The following is a 16,626-nucleotide window of genomic DNA, read 5'->3' as shown; positions in this document are numbered from 1 at the left end:
GGAATTTGTTGCTCCACATTCGAATGTTGGCTCTCAAAACCATAAATTCGACTCTCGAGAACGTCTTTGAGAAAAAAAAATGAAGTCGTCGGGTCGATGTTCTGTTGTTGCTGCTGCATGTCATCGATGGACACCAGTTAAAGTCGATCGGAACAGATTACTGGATATGAAAACACGATCCATATCACACAATTTTTCTTTCAATGATTCCTCGTCCTATTTTCAACAACAAAATATGAAAATTTTGTTTCAGAGATTCTTTTCTCAAAATTTTAAATCCTCTTCATCATCAACTTTGGAGGAAGGATTTAATGAATCGGAATATAATTGTTTGAAAAATATTTATGAATCTAAAGCATCAGAAGAAGAATTTAAAAGGAAGGAACATTTGCAACCGGAGCCTCTAAGAACCTATCTGTTGAACACGTCGCTTTATCCAGTGGAAGGATATCAAATTGCTGACCTGATGGAAGAAGCTCTTCAACAAGGAAACTACCAAAAAACGGTTGACATTTTTACATCCTTTGCTAATGAGAGTTCTCGAAATATTCGTTGTTATGAATTGGTTGTTGATGCTTTGATTGAGTTAAAAGATTTTAAACTTGCAGAGATGATTTGTCTAAAAGGAGCTTCCAAATTCTATTTGCAAAGAAATAATCCGATATTTATACAACTATTGCGAATATATTGTGTCACCGACCAAGTTGAAAAGCTTGACGCTCTTTACAAACAGCTAACTGACAGCGGTTTTATGGACAGGTTTAAACAGTACGCCGTTCTGAAGAGTTTTGCAGATCGTTCGGACTTGAATTCCATGGAGAGGTTTTTTGGCAAGATAACAAACCCTTCCGAGCAGATTCTGCAACTAATGCTTACTCCCTATGTGAATAATGACTTGGGAGTTGAAAAAGTAGAAGAAATATTCAAAAAATTTTCTCAACCAAATACCAAGATTTACAACATTGTAATGGACTATTTCGTTAACAAAGGAAGCTATACAAAGGCCGAGGAAATATATCGGAGTATTAAGGAACCAGACACACATTCTCACAATATTATTCTCAAAGCTTATACGCAAATACAAGATACGCTCAAGTTGGCACGACATGTACAGCAACATCCACCAGATATTTATACCTATAATACTCTTCTCACAAAGTATGCCAAACTAGGAGACATTTCAACTGTTGAAAATATTTTCAACATGATGAAAGATCGTTCTTTTGACACTTACAACATCATGTTGATGGCGTATAATAAGGCAGGAAGAAATGATAAGGCCCTTGAATTTTATCAAACAAAAATACCGTCCTCTATCCAAGACGGATATTCGTATGCCACTTTGATGAAAATTATTGCTGAAGAGTATGATGCAGAAGCAGTTCAACACATTTATCAATCTATTGAAAAGCCCAATGTGATCCACAAAAATATTTTGATGAATACACTTGCAAAACAAGGTAAAATGAAAGAAGTCGAAGAATTATTCAACAGTATTCAAAATCCTGATGAATATAGCATCAACTCACTACTGAAAGCATTCATTAATGGGAAAGATTTTGAACGTGCTGAAATATGTTTCAAAGAACTCAAAAATCCTGCAACAAGTACTTGCAATATCATGTTAAAAGAATACAAGAAACGGAAAATGACTGACAAGATTCGAACAATTTTCCACTCCATGCAGAAACCCAATAATCAGACTTATACCTTAATTCTTTCAGCACTTCCTCCATCAGAGGCAATGACCCTTCTGAAACAAATACCAAATCCAAATGACCTTCATATTAGGGCAATTATGGGTAACTTTGCAAACTCGGGTGATGTTGACATGGTCATACAAATATTTGAGAAACTCGTGAATCCTCAACCCGAATCTTATGCCATTCTATTGTCTGCTTTAACAAAAGGACTCAACAAGGACAATGTTGCTGAAATGTTGCCTATTATTGATCACTATTATCAGCAAATGCCAGACAAGACCTATCTTGCTGCTGTGAATTGCGTTCTTAAAGGATATGCAGTCGCTGGAGATTTCGCCACAGTTGAAAACATTCTTTCTCAGATGCCAGAAGTTTCAATTATTTCTGAAAACTGTCTCTTGAGAGCTTATAAGGAAGCTGACATGTATGAAAAAGCATATCATTTCTACATGAATGAAATGAAGACGGTTGATAGTGTGTCTTTTGTATTGCTCATGGCGTGTTACTATAAGAGCGAACAAAGTCGACCTTCCACACTGCTGGTCGAGGAATTATTTGCAAAAATTGCTGAACCCAACGCCATTGCGTACAACTCACTCATGGAATATTATTGTCAAGACAATACCCTTTCTTCCTATTACAAGGTACTGAAATTATTTAAGAAAATTCCTGACCCTGACAGAACCTCCTTGTCTCTTTTAAAGAAAGCCAATGAAGCCATTGCAAAGCTTGAGGCGAAATAGATTTGTTATTAAATATTTTAAAATTTAATGTGTGTTCTACTAATATTGAATTCAAGAATCAATGATAGTTGATGGAATCAGAATTTTTATAGGAACAAATTACTTTTTAGATGATTTTACAGGTTCCAATATTGGGCTATCAGAATCAACCTTATCTTTCTCTTGTCTGAGTGTTATTTTTGAACCATCCAAGAAAATACCAACATGATCACCATTGTCAGTCAAGTTGACAATATAAACTTTTTCTTCAGGATCAATCATTGGAATGTGAACCTTGAGCTTCACATCGTGATGAGACTCAGTAGAAGGATTGCATCTCTTAATTTTTGGAATAGCTCCTCTCAGAACACCACTTTGGCTTTTCGTCATTGGTTCTGTGAGTTGATGGGCGAGCATGTCACCAATCCATAATTTGAATGGTTTTTCTTCACTTGCAGGAATTGCAGAATAGTGAACATAAATTCTACTCATCTCATCATTTTTGTCACCCAATTGTTGTTCTGTGTCAAATGAATCATCATGTTGTTGCTTGATTCTAATATTATTTCTATTACCCTCTTGAGTAATTTGAATTTGAATGAATCGACCATGTTCTGAAAGATTGAAATTCTGTTGAGTGTGAATATTAATTTGAGGCATATCGACACACAATGTAACAATGGTGTCTTCTTTTGGCTTTTTTGGAACTTCACCTCTCACAATGATTGTCTTTCCAGCACCAGAGTCCTCTTCTCTTTGATACATGATTTGATCTCCTTCATAAATCAATTTGAATGGTTTCTCAGGAGTGGCTCTAATATTTGTTATAAAAACAACCATTTCAATCACGTCACCAAATTCCTTATTGGCCTCTTGTTTCTTTGTAATGATTTTAGAAGGTGTCTTTTCATTCTTCAATCCCATCACTTGTCTCTTCTTTTCTTCGTATTCATCATGATCCAAAATACCCATTTCGAGAAGAGAATCCAATTTGCTTAATTGATCACGTTGAAGAGGAGTTAATTTCAACTTTAATCCCTTTCCATCGTCTTCGTCGTCGTCTTCTTCGTCGTCTTCGTCTTCTTCATCATTCTCATCCGAACTCTCTTCAGGTAATAATTGTCTTCTCTTTGCACGATATTCTTCTTCTGTTAAAATTCCAGCATCAAATAAATCTTCAAGTTTCTTCAATTGATCCTCAACACTTAAATTGACTCGTGGTGACTTTTTTGCAGTCGTAGAAGTGGTTTTTGATTTTTCTTGTTTGCTTTTTCTTTCTTCTTCTTCAATTTTACGTTGTTGTTGTCTCAATAAATGATCCTTCTTTGTCAACAATTCATCTTCTGATAAAATTTCAGTATCAACCAAATGAGCCATCTTTTCCAATTGTTGAATTTGTTCAGCAGTTAATAACTCTCGTTCTTGAGAAGTCAATTTCAACTGATATCCATTTTTAGAATTCTGAGAGGATTGTGCATTCTTTTTCACACTATTTGTCGACATTCCATTATTTCTATTCTTTGAAAGAAGAATTGATTGTTGTTGATCATCACTCTCTTCATCTTCGGTAGAATTTTGTAAAATTTTTCGACCTGTCACTCCACCCAAATGTTTCATGAATGAATCACGATCATCGGAAGAGTAGTGATTATTGTCATCACTCACCACTGCATCATCACCACTCTCAGCATAATCCACAGCAGAATCACGAGAAGATGGATTCGTTCTTGTTTTTGAAACACTTGTGGTGATGTTTGGTTTTGTTGTTGTTGAACTGGATGGAACAGTGGATGTTTTCACAACATTTCTCTTGACTTGAGTAGATTTAATGACAGGTTCGTCATCGTCTGAACTTGAATGAATCACGTGTTTACGTTGTGTGGAAGTGTTTGTTGTTGTTGAAGTGGTGTTCACTGAAGTACTACTCGTTGGTTTGCTCTGAGAGGAAGGTTGTTGAGAATGATCAAATGGTTTGTTGGAAGAAGAAGAAGAGGCACCACCACTGACCACCAGTGGAGAGTCTTCTTCGTCTTCATCGGCAATGGATCCACCACTGAGAATTTTCTTCTTTTCTTCCTCTGTGTGAAATTAGAAATTTTAATAATACAACAATATATACATTAAATAACAATATATACATTAAATAACAATATATACATTAAATTGGTGTGATGATAATGATGTGTTTTTTTTGAAATCAATTATGGAGATGGAATCAATAGAAGAGATTTATCATAAAGAAAGAATTATGTGAAAAATAAAAATTCGGATCACAAGTGGAATATTAATAATTATCACTTACCGAAATCTTCTGGATCCATCAACCCTTGTTCGAGAAAGGATTCGAGAATTTGAATTTGTTCTCGTTGCTCATCGGTGAGGGTGACCATCTTTAATTTTTTTTTAATTTGATTTTTTTGAATGTCAGTTGTCAACCATCACCAAATTTGATTCAATCAACAACCGAACCTTAGTAATTAATCAAGCAATAAATCATCCATTCTCATCGATGATGTCTCATATGTTTTGTAATCATCAAGAGATATATTCTTTTTTATATTCTCTCTATCATTCTATCATTATTATATCCATCAACAACAACATCATTACCAAAACAATATAACGTACATACCCATTCGTCAACACATAGTGCAACAGCCACAAACTTCCTCACGACCACTACCCACTTGGAATGGGTCATTGACCTTAATTGAAGCTAAATGTGGAATCTTGTTACAATTACAAATAATTACAAAACTACAAATTATAAAATTGTAGAATCTTGTTTCGATAACAACAAAATTTATGAATCATCAATTTCTTCATACAATTTTGTTTGGAAAGTTAGAAAAGCATTCATTGCAACAAGCTCTACAAAACAAAGGTATTTGATCGATTTGATGTTTGCTCCTCGTTGGAAGCGTTGATAATGCAATAAAATTAATGCCTGTGTTTTGAGACATGAATCGATGACAAGTAGAACAACAATTCATTCTTGTGTGATCCATAAGGTCTTCTGCCAAATGTTTGGGAATGGAGGATTTGTACTGAGCTTTCAATAGATCGAAATTCAATTTAAAATCCTGAGCAGAAGAAAATTCACTACTTGTTGTTTTGTAATGGGAAGGAGCACTTGTCGATGAAGAAACTGTGAGAGCTCCTGTATGGTGATCATCACTCAAATCCATGTCATTTAGATCAAGCATTGGAGAAGACTCCTCTTCGTGAGTATGACAACATTTTCCATGACATAATTGATGATCTGAGTTTACAATAAATCGTTTAGCAAATTCTAATAATGTGCTGTTGTGTGTAATGTACATTTTCTGGTAAAATCTTTTTCGCTCTTCAATGTTGAATGAATCACATCTGAAAGTTCTCAATTTCAAAAGATTTCTCAACTCATATGGCAAACATATTAGAGGGTTGTGATCTAAGAATAATCTCATTAGTTTTTTGCAATTATCAATTTCTTTTGGAATGATCTTCAAGTTGTTGTGAGATACATCAATTTCAACCAAATTGACGCACTCTCCAATATATTTAGGTAGGTATTGCAACTGGTTGTTTGAAAGAATTAATTTAGTAAGAGAATATTTTGGAAAAGGATTGGCAATGGGAAAGCTCGTTAGCATGTTGTTGGAAAAAGATATTATTTTACAATTCACCAATTTCGTCAAAATTTCATCTTCCGTAATGCTTGATAATTGATTTTCATTCAAAAAAACACGTTCTACTCTCGTAAACATGTTTAAACAACTCGGCAATATTGAAATTGAATTTTGTGATAGATTTAATTCCCAAATTGCAGTCAATGATTCAATCCTAACAAATCCATTCAAAATTTCTTGAATATTATTCATAATCTTATCACTGATCTGAGAATTAGATAAATTTAAAACACGATACTTCAAATCAATTGCCCGCAACACAAGACTTGTCGTGTTGTAAATAATTTGATGTTCTTCCTCGGTGAGAGCAGGTTCCGATGGTTGATCTAAAGTAGAGGGTGTTTCTATTGAATTTTCCTCTTGATCGGATGATGACGAGGTAGTATTTTCTCCTCCGTGTTGGTGGTGATGATCATCCTCTTGATCCTCGTGATGAGGTGGTGGTTGAGGAGGTTGATGCATTTTTTCACTCTCGAGTCGACTCTGTGATTGAAACATCAAATCATCGATGGTTCAATTTATATATATAAACACAACAATTAGTTCCTTCAACGAATTAATCTTTTGAGTTTAGAGAGAACAATACATATTTAGAGAAGGTTACAAAGATCAAAGAATCCAGCTTGTCTTGCCTCAATCTTTCGAATCCTTATATTTGGAGAAATCTTTAAATGATTTTCCAAATTCTTCATTTCTTTGAGGGGAGATTTGTTTTTCACACCATCGAGAGCACTATCTTCATCCTCCAAGTCAGGATAAAAATATAAAAGCAAATGATCCACATGTACACTTTTCACAAATGGATTCAATCTTCCATGAATGTTTTTTACAATATCATCTTCTTGTTTTGAGCAATTCCATATTCGTATCTCTGTGAATTTTCCAATCAAAGGTTTCCTCAACTCATTCTGCCAACAGGTTAAAAAATCCACTCGAGTAAAGTCCTTGGATGGCAATGGAAGATGGTGCAATGTTTGAATATTCATTCCATTTGCCAAAAATCGAAGCGAATAATAGTCCTTGTCATAGGATGAAGAACATGTGACAAAGGCAATATGTGTCCATGTATTCAATGAAAGATGCTGATAGGCAAGTATGTTTGAATTTTCAACAAGTTTCAACGTGGAATGCTCAATTTCAATACTCAATGTAAAATGTTCATTTCCCAACTTGATCAATGTTCCATACGAAGGTTGTCCAATATAAAGATTCATTTCGACGGTACATTCTGTGAGAGACAATCTTTCATTTTCTGGAATTTTAATAGTGGAGAGTTCGCATTTGGTTTCTAGTGGATCATTCTGAGTGGTGGTGGTGGTGATAGCATGGGTAGTATTCTCTTCACCATCTTCTTCTTCCTCTTCTTTTTCTTCACTCAAATGCATCGTATCCAATAAATAATTTCCATTTCCCAATACTCGATTCGCTCTTCTCACTAATTGTTTCAAACTATATTTATAGGTAAATCCGAGTGTTGTGCGTACTTGTTCAATATAGGCTTCATCTTTCTTCATCAAGGTCTGTAATAAAATTTTGTAAACGAGATCATCTTCATTTTCAAATTTTTCAAAACTCGAACGATTGAGGCAAGCGAAAAGAGATAGACACTGTATTCCACTGAAGGTTAAAATCACTCCGAATAATTCGGAAGGTAAACAAGCCAATTGTGTGGGGTTTGATGGGCGATCGGAATGAATACTCATGACTTGTCCCAATGGTCTCATATTTTTCAATGGATTGTCATGATGATGCATGTGTTGGTTGGATGGAGAGAGTCCTCTTCGGAAAGGTCCTTCTGTAATGAATGAAAAGAGAGGACCAGTCCAAGCACCTCCTCCATCTCCACCACCACTATTGGAAGATAAAGGTCGTCTCGGAAACATTTTTTTTGAGATGAACTTTAGAAGAAGATCAATGAACTCTATAAATCACCTCCTCGACGAGATTAATCATGTCGGCAAAACTGATCAAAATGAAGCATCATCGTCAATTCATTTAAATTTACTTATTCATGGGAAAAGAAGACACCACACGTGTGGTCAAGTTTGTGTTATTACTGCTACTGGTATTCAATTTCCATACCAATGTGTCTGAGAATGCACTCGAATACAATTCATCACATTCATCATCAAACATGATGCTCTGAATTCCATCTCCATGACCTTCGTACTCCTCAAATTCACCAGTCGAGTAATTCATTAATACTAACAATCGTTCTCGTGTTCCAAATGCAATCAAGGAATGTATTTGTGAAATTGCAAAACAATTGGCAAAACAATTCATGTCTACGACTCTCAAACAATATTCTCTCTTATAATTGTAGAATTCAACCTTGGGACATATTTTAGAAGGAGCTGTAATTAATAGAACATCTTGTTCAAAAGGAGAAAATTTGGCAATAATATCAATTTCATACTTTTCTTTTTCTGCAACTTTTCGAGTGTAGATGTGAGGAGCAAATTTTGCAACTTGTGTGAAATCCGTGTCATTCCAGACAGAGACTAAACCTGTACAGGTGGTATTTACAAATCGTTTGGTTTTAGGGTCATAGTCGAGTGAACAAATTCGATGGCCTTGGAATTCTCTAATGAAAATAAATCGATTCTCCAAAAACTCGGTCGGAAGAGCTGAAGTGGATTCTGTTAAATTCACCAAATTGTCAACAAGAGTGAGAATACCATTTGCACTTCCTGTAATGATTCGATTGGTTGGAGTGACCAAAATACAGGTCAACGCTTCTTCATGTGGCTTGATCTTATTCTTTAACACATGTTCCAAATGATTCAAATAATTCACAAAGATGGTACCATCATTATATCCCACAGCAATGAGATTGTTAGAGGAGCTCTTATCCATGCAAAGTGCTGCAACCTTCTTGTCCTCACTTCTTTTCATTTCCAAGACTTGATTGAGCGAGAGAATCTTGTTCGAGTCCAACATGACTTTGGTCCAAACTCGAACTGTTCCATCATGTGAGCTACTCGTGATGTATCCATTCACTTTGACTAAACCACTCACAAAGTGTGAATGACTGGTAATCATTCGAATGCACTGTTGTTGATCCCAATGAATATACCAAATTGTTCCTTTACAAGTACCAACCACTCCTTGATTGGCCTTGTCATCAAAACACAAAGCAACAATTGGGCCATCTAACTCCATTTGTTCTCTCAATACAAGATGATACTGTTTGTCCTTCTTGGTGCATTTCCATCTCTTGATTGATCCATCGGTTCCTGAAGTAATTAGAGTATTCTTTCTCCAACAAATGTGATCAATTTCATTGGAATCGTGTACGGACATCCATTGATGCTCGAGCTCATTGTTCTCCAAGTTAAACGCTAAAATAAAACCAGAAGAGGATCCAATCCATACACTTCTGTAATCTTCACTAAACCCAATGGAGGTAAAATGAATGGGATCTTCAGGAGAACCAAGCAATTGATGGTGATCCACTTTGGCAGGTGACATGAGAAGCTGTCCTTCTGGATTCAAATACCAAAAAGTGATTGAGTTTTTACCACACGTAATAAATTCAAACGAGGGTGAACTTGGGAACCATTTGACGACATAAATTTCTTCTGCTACCAAAGTGTTGGCAATTAATTTACCTGTTTCCACAGACCATATAGCCAACACACACTTTCCGTCATATTCATTGATTCCAACACTGATAAAGTATTTTCCGTCATGTGAGAAATCCATTGCCAAAACTCCCCATTTGTGGTATTCCAATCTCTTGACGGGGGATTTTGTTTCCAAATTCCAGAAAATTATGGGTGAATCTAGAGTAACACCTTTCACACCACCACAAGAGGCCAAAATCTTTTGATTTGGATGAATAACAATCAGATTAATTTCATGTTCATGACCTGTTAAGTACTGTTGGGCTCTTGTGGCAATATCCTCAATAATAACTGTATGACCAGATGTATAAATTAATGATCCTTGTTTTTCAAGCCAAATTAAATTGTCTCTTGCTTGTCCGCTGTACCCACAAATTCTTGCGAGTTTCAGCTTTGGGAATTCACCAGGTAATTTTCTTTTTTCAGAGTTTGGTAACTTGGATGGTCTTCGATTGAACATGTATTTCTTGAATGGTTGATCGGTGTGCACAAGATGGTGATGATCATAGTCATGCACTTCCGAGACATCTCTAACAATTGCTGGATCGATCGATTCAAGTTCTTCCAATGCTCGTTTGTTTCTATCTTCAAAGGTCTTTTCATACACACCTCTATATTGAGCAGCGAGCTCATCAATCTCAATTTCCTCTTCTTTCTTTTTTTCCATCATTCTTCGTTCGAGATGACTCTCAATCATCAAATTTATATCTCTCGATTTATCTCCAAGGAAAGACCACACAAGTATTCCGTCTTGTCCACAACTAATGACATGTCCACAATCGGATGTGAAAATCACTTTCTTAATATTTCCAGAGTGTCCAATAAACTTTTGACAACTGAAATTAGCAAGGTCTTTTGAATTCCACACTCTTAATAATCGCTCTTCACCTCCACACACCAAGTATTTACCATTTTGACTTGTATCCATCGTTATTGCATTGTATTTAGGAGCATACTCCTTTTTCAACGTTCAAAATGGAACGTTCAGCATGCCCATTTAATTGGAATTTAGTTATTGAACATAGAAGAGCCATCCAATGATATTGAACACATATTATGTCATAATTGTAATATTCAATGAACCCATTGATACCTACAGTTTCTGAAATAATTTCTCCCTTTTCCAAACATATGGACATTAATTTGTTGTCTGAGGTTGAAGCAATAATTTCTTTAGAGTCTGCTGAGAAGACCATGCTCTCAAAGAAGTCTGTTGGTGTTTCAAATTGAAATACTTCTTCAAAATCCATGCATGAATAAACATGAATTAAATTTCGTGTGGGGGAAATAAATGAAAAATATTTTCCATCTCTGCTCATGCATAGATTCACATTCTTGCATTCACAGGCGTACGGAATAACTTTTACAGCTTGATACATGTGCTTAGTGTCTGAAATACAGATTGATTCCTTTGAGGATGAAATGAGCCATCTTGAGTCGTGTGTATAAGCAATGGCAAGGACATCGGTTAAGTGTGCCTTGTATTCCTCTAAAACTTGAGTGGTAGGAATCTCAAAAATACGAACAATTCCACTCTCAAATCCACACGCAATCATATATTCATATTTGTGATAATCCACACAAATAGGATTTTCTCCGTCAATATCAAACTGATATTTCTGATTTAAGGTTGTTAAATCCCATATTCTAATTGTTCTATCCAAAGAAACTGTTGCAAATTCCATTCTATTAGGATCTGAAGCAACGTCCAGAACTTGTTTGGTGTGTGATCTTAAAACGGATCGATATTTTTGTGAGCTGATTTCAAGGATTCCTATTGAGCCATTAGAATCTCCAATGAGTGCTTTAAAACCATCTTTCGATGTGACGACACTCATCACTGCATTTTCAAGTTCTGCCTCTATGAAAAAATCAGAAAAGTCAAGAGGCCACACTCGGACATACTTGTCAGAAGATCCTGTGATACAAATACCTTCGTTAATGTAAAGAGAATTAATAGCACTATTGTGAAGTTGAAAAACACATTCAACAATTCTTTTTGTGTAATTGACTTGGTAAATGGCTCCAGATTCTGTTCCTAAATAAAATCGGTGGTCCTTGTCTCCTAACTATTTCTCACAAGCATTACACTAATTAAAATTTCAATATGAAACACTTACATGGGGTGACACAAACGTCTTTTCAAATGCAATATCCAAAAAGTTTTGTTTCGTAAGGCTATAATTTTCAAGTGACAGTGAACATCCTCGTACAATTCCTCCTTTCAATCTCCATAGCCTTATACTCTCAAAACCACAAGTCACAAACTTGGTGTCTTCTCCTGGAGCAAAACTGACCTTTTTCACAGAATAATCACAAACATATTTTGATATGACAGGAATCTCTTCAGAGTTTTTCACATTCGAAATATCCCAAACGATGAATTGTGTTTTTAAAGACTTGTCTTTTCCAATAGTCATCAACACATTTCCATTATCAGAGATGCATAGACATGTGATTTCTGACTCCTGTCCTTTTAAAACTGCAAGACATCGACAAGTTTCCACGTCCCATATTCTGATTAATGGTATTGTGTTTTGAACAGAGGCCATGATACTGCATTTAAAGTCGGTGGCTAAAGAGGTGACAAAATGCGTGTGACCTTGGAATGATGTCTGTTTGCCTGAATTGACATCCATTTTTATCACTGTAGATCCACATGGAAATAAACAATAGGCAGAATCCAATGTCCAACAGAGATTTGAGTTGAAATGGGAGTTGTATCCAATGAATCTTTTGCATTCCATAATTGGGCTAGGTGTCAGCATTGCTTTGTTGGAAAGAACTCCAGCAATTTTTGATCGTTTAGAGGAACCACTCGATCCCACCGAGGATGTTCTGCTGGTGTTGAAGCTCGTTGAAGGTTTTTTGAGTGTGTCTGGATCAATAATACATGCAAGTTTCACATTGGTTGGTTCTCCAGGAATCCAAAACCAATCATATTCATCACTCCAATTCATTCCTTTGTGAATTGGCAGATACAAATCTTTGGCAAGATTTTCTGGGGTGTACAAGTTGTCCGATGTGAATATATTCTTGAGTGACAAATTTGCGCAAACAACAGCTCCTCTCACACATTTAAATACTTTTTCTAAATGAGTTTGAACAAGTGCTTTAAAATCAATTGCAATAGTTGTCCATTTATCATTCAAATAGTCCACTGGAATGTATACTGTGTTATGAGTTTTCTTTATATATATGGAGATTCAATAATAATTGACATTTTTCTTGAAAGCACTCACCTTGACTTGTTTATAGACATTTCCAAAAGAAAATCGAATAGTCATTTCATCCTTAGTCATGATATCAATATGGAACACAAAAACTTCCTTTGATGCTCGAATTTGTACATAACAAAATTGGCCAACCAAGCCTAGAACGTCTCCTTTGTTTTTTGGAATATTTGAAGGAAAAGAAACATAGTTGTTGGAAGGAACAGATCCCTTAATACGGAACACTGTCTTTCCAATATCTCTATCCATCTCTTGAGTCACTCCACCTTCGGAAGAGTATTGTTTTGACTTTTCAGAGCAAAGTTTAACGACATTTACGTATGGTTGTTGCCAGGCTGCAAGCACATGTGTGATTCATGAATAGTTTTTTAAGCAAGGTTTTGTATGATTTCACCATCATTGCCATGAATAGATGCGCTCTCTATCGGAACCTACTTACCATGTTGTTGCATTTTCTTTTGTTTGGATTTGTACAAAATTTTGGCGCGAAACAAAATTAAAAGGATGAGATCGTTCTCTGGCCTAAACGAAAAGAAGTATACCTATTATAGGCACACGCTGGAACACTCCCATTAGCATTCTCTCACAAAATACTTCTCAGTATCATTTCGATCAATGTCAAATCTATAGATTTTACAATTATACCTCACATCAACCATCCACATCATCATTCCTTACGATAAAGCATTGCCTGTCTTTGTGACGCCTTTAAAAATCTCCTTATTTAGAAAATGACACAACATGCCAAAAGAATGATAAAACCTTACTTGACTCCAACGAGCCTTATAACATTTTACCGCTTAAATACTACAATCAATGTTTGCCATCACCTTAAATACTGACTTATACATTACACTTTTAATGTCAAAACATCAAAAAAAACAATCAAATATCAGTTCTCCAGATGTACTGGTGTGTGGTTTGCAATTCCAAGCCAGCCCAGGAGCATTCTGGTGGATTTGATTCGCATCTAAAGGGAATATTTGCTCAAAAGGCAGCATGGAGTGTTTATATCCATATTTTCATCAAGCAGATTTCGTCGAGTTCGGGATTATGTTTCGAAAAAGTAAACAATAAAAATCGTTTGATCGATTTAATTTAAGGACGGACTGGGAATGGGTTGTGGGATTTTCTGCTAGTTCTATTCTTGTTCATCCGAACTAAGCTCAGTAATCACTGAGATTGATCAATTATCTCGTCAGGTTCAGACTCAATCTACAGTCCCTCTCCAACATGAAGAGCTTTTTTCTTGTCATCCACAGCTGGGAACACATATCGAATAGTGTCGTGGTCAACGTGTTTGTAATAGTTTCTATTTGTTTCGCCATGAATAGATATGCGATATCGGAATCCACTTGCCGTGTTGTTGCATTTCTTTTGTTTGGATTTGTACAAAATTTTGGCGCGAAACGAAAAGGATCACCTCTTGTTCGTTACCAATCTTACCCGGGCCTCTGTATCATATCTTTCTAGGTATCAATATGTTGATCATCAAGTTATGACATACTCGATAGATAATATTTTTAAGAGCTGAAACCGTCATTTTCAGGTTCACTCTCACTACCTCAGGTGTCAGTTGATCTAGCAGCGTGAGCTCTTTTCGGAATCAACCTCGTGTTCCGAGATGAAAAACAAAAAAAAAATAATTCAAGACATATTCGCACCCTGTCCGTGGTGGTGTGCAGAGTTATTTGTAATTGTGCATCTCCTCATAGAAGAAGGACATTGCTAAACCTAGTGTCAATATACATCATCCACTTGTTTTATAACTGTACTACTTGTTTTTTTCTCTTTCGAAACAGAGTGAATTAGTTCGTACACCTTTCATCATATCTGTCGAACGAAGGAAGTTCCTTTGCTGCTCCTTGTTATTTGAGATCATCACACGCTATCATCATCATCGTGTCTTTTGAAACCAACCATTCGCAATTATCAATCGTTCCAACAATTAGATCAAAACCATGGATCCAGCTCTCATCCCACAACACTCCAGTCATTCATCCAATTCCAACAGCTCTGCAAAGAAGAAGGGAAGACATCGCAAATTAGATTCTCTCACCTATGAAACCATCAGAGAGTACTTTGTGTATACCCAAACACAGGCAGCAAAGAAGGTATGTTTGTTGTTGTTGTTCTTCTTCTTCGTTATCGACCGTTTTTTCTAACCGTTAATTATCTCATCATCATCTTGACAATTTATAAATTTCATATTCATTACCACAATAATTTCAATGACGGTTACAATCATCATCACTACTAAATAGCTTGGTGTATCCGTATCTACTCTGAAGAGAAAATTCTACAGCTTGGGATACGAGAACAGATGGCCCTATATTAGAACCGTTACTCCAAAGAAGAAGAAAGGCTCTCCTTCATCCAAGAAGAATCGCTCAGAGGATGATGATGACGAGGAGTCGTTCGAAGAGTATTCTTCCTCTGGTGAGGAGATCGAGTATGATGACTCACAAGAATATCAAGAAGAAGAAGAACAACAACCCTCCAGCAACAAGAAGAGAAAAGTCAATAATGAGAAGGGCCAAACAATTCAACAACCAAAAGTTTTGAGCTTTTCAACCACCAGCGGAGTGATGAAAGTGAACCAAGAAGAGGAAAAACTCACCCAATCAAAACCAAACACCATTTCTTCTCCAACAGATTCGGAGGAGGAAGAATACATCTCATCAGAGGACGAAGAAGATCAACAGCTCGTTATTCATGATGAAGAGGAAGATGGCTCTGACGATGAACAACAAAAGAAGGAAGAGATCAAGAACGGCAGAAAGGCAACTCACAGCAGCCTCCATAATACATCCACAACCAGTAGCAGCACACCAACTCCTCAACCAATGTACTTCCACCATTCATCTTCTCGCTCTAACTTGTCCCTTGCAGAACCAACCTCCTATCATCACTATCCCATGAACCACTTTTATATTTGCAATCCCGAAAACAGCAATGATGCCTTTTCGACCTACAACAAATACAACACATCCTCTCAACACGCAAACAGCAACGAACTATATAGTGCCTCTAGCAATCGTCTGTTCAATGAGGTTTCAAACCAAAGCCAAGATCAATTCCAAGATGACTTCTTAGCAGCCTCCATGTTGTGTCGTTTTGCATCAGAGAAAAGTTTGACAGCTGCCAATGGTGATGGAAGAACAACAACAACAAACACTGCTCCATCATCATCAAGCACCCACTCAACACACTTTATGAACTATCATGCACATCCCTTAAAGAAACGCCTTCCATCATTCAGCGAATTCTCAAAGAACCTGTATTCCAAGCCTCCTATTATGAATAAGGAAGACTTAATCCTTGTTCCAATGAAAACAATTGGTGAGAATGAAAACCGAGAGTGAGTGATGTCCATACAATGGATTGGTCCAAGTATTATTTTTCAAATCCAAAATCAAATCGATTGTTTGTTGTAACAACGTTTACAAAGACAGTTTACAAAAGAGCATCCTGCGTGTGAAAAGTGCTTGCCATGTGATAATCACTCTTTACGTATATACCAACAACATTATGTATTTCTTTAGACAGTTTGCGTAGCCCAATTTGTCATTTAATAAACTCCACAAGATTTCTTTACCTTACTTGAGGCTTTACTTATAACAGCTGGCCGTTGATCAAAGCCCGTGTGAACAGTATGAAATAATTGATTT

The 16,626-nt window shown here is 36.2% G+C and overlaps 6 protein-coding genes across 6 annotated transcripts; 2 read left to right on the top strand and 4 right to left on the bottom strand.

Annotated features, from left to right (window-relative positions):
- Positions 1 to 79: 79 nt before the first annotated feature.
- On the top strand, positions 80 to 2,446 carry FDP41_007457 (uncharacterized protein; the record flags this gene model as incomplete). The annotated part of the gene is made up of 1 exon (XM_044711204.1): positions 80 to 2,446. One exon carries the CDS (start codon positions 80 to 82, stop codon positions 2,444 to 2,446), a length of 2,367 nt encoding a protein of 788 aa, XP_044568993.1.
- Positions 2,447 to 2,545: 99 nt separating this feature from the next.
- FDP41_007456 (uncharacterized protein) lies at positions 2,546 to 4,815 on the bottom strand (the record flags this gene model as incomplete). Its single annotated transcript, XM_044711203.1, has 2 exons — positions 2,546 to 4,503; positions 4,728 to 4,815. 2 exons carry the CDS (start codon positions 4,813 to 4,815, stop codon positions 2,546 to 2,548), a joined length of 2,046 nt encoding a protein of 681 aa, XP_044568992.1.
- Positions 4,816 to 5,247: 432 nt separating this feature from the next.
- On the bottom strand, positions 5,248 to 6,558 carry FDP41_007455 (uncharacterized protein; the record flags this gene model as incomplete). The annotated part of the gene is made up of 1 exon (XM_044711202.1): positions 5,248 to 6,558. The coding sequence occupies one exon, from the start codon at positions 6,556 to 6,558 to the stop codon at positions 5,248 to 5,250; it is 1,311 nt and encodes a 436-aa protein (XP_044568991.1).
- A 128-nt stretch (positions 6,559 to 6,686) lies between these two features.
- FDP41_007454 (uncharacterized protein) lies at positions 6,687 to 7,979 on the bottom strand (the record flags this gene model as incomplete). The annotated part of the gene is made up of 1 exon (XM_044711201.1): positions 6,687 to 7,979. One exon carries the CDS (start codon positions 7,977 to 7,979, stop codon positions 6,687 to 6,689), a length of 1,293 nt encoding a protein of 430 aa, XP_044568990.1.
- Positions 7,980 to 8,097: 118 nt separating this feature from the next.
- On the bottom strand, positions 8,098 to 13,407 carry FDP41_007453 (uncharacterized protein; the record flags this gene model as incomplete). Its single annotated transcript, XM_044711200.1, has 5 exons — positions 8,098 to 10,680; positions 10,820 to 11,791; positions 11,843 to 12,910; positions 12,965 to 13,290; positions 13,395 to 13,407. 5 exons carry the CDS (start codon positions 13,405 to 13,407, stop codon positions 8,098 to 8,100), a joined length of 4,962 nt encoding a protein of 1,653 aa, XP_044568989.1.
- A 1,509-nt stretch (positions 13,408 to 14,916) lies between these two features.
- Positions 14,917 to 16,320, top strand: FDP41_007452 (uncharacterized protein; the record flags this gene model as incomplete). The annotated part of the gene is made up of 2 exons (XM_044711199.1): positions 14,917 to 15,069; positions 15,220 to 16,320. The coding sequence occupies 2 exons, from the start codon at positions 14,917 to 14,919 to the stop codon at positions 16,318 to 16,320; spliced, it is 1,254 nt and encodes a 417-aa protein (XP_044568988.1).
- Positions 16,321 to 16,626: the final 306 nt, after the last annotated feature.

The sequence above is a fragment of the Naegleria fowleri genome (assembly GCF_008403515.1).
Source record: "Naegleria fowleri strain ATCC 30894 chromosome Unknown tig3, whole genome shotgun sequence".
NCBI classification, from domain to species: Eukaryota; Heterolobosea; class Eutetramitea; order Acrasida; family Naegleriidae; genus Naegleria; species Naegleria fowleri.
This window is presented reverse-complemented; position numbering and strand designations above follow the sequence as displayed.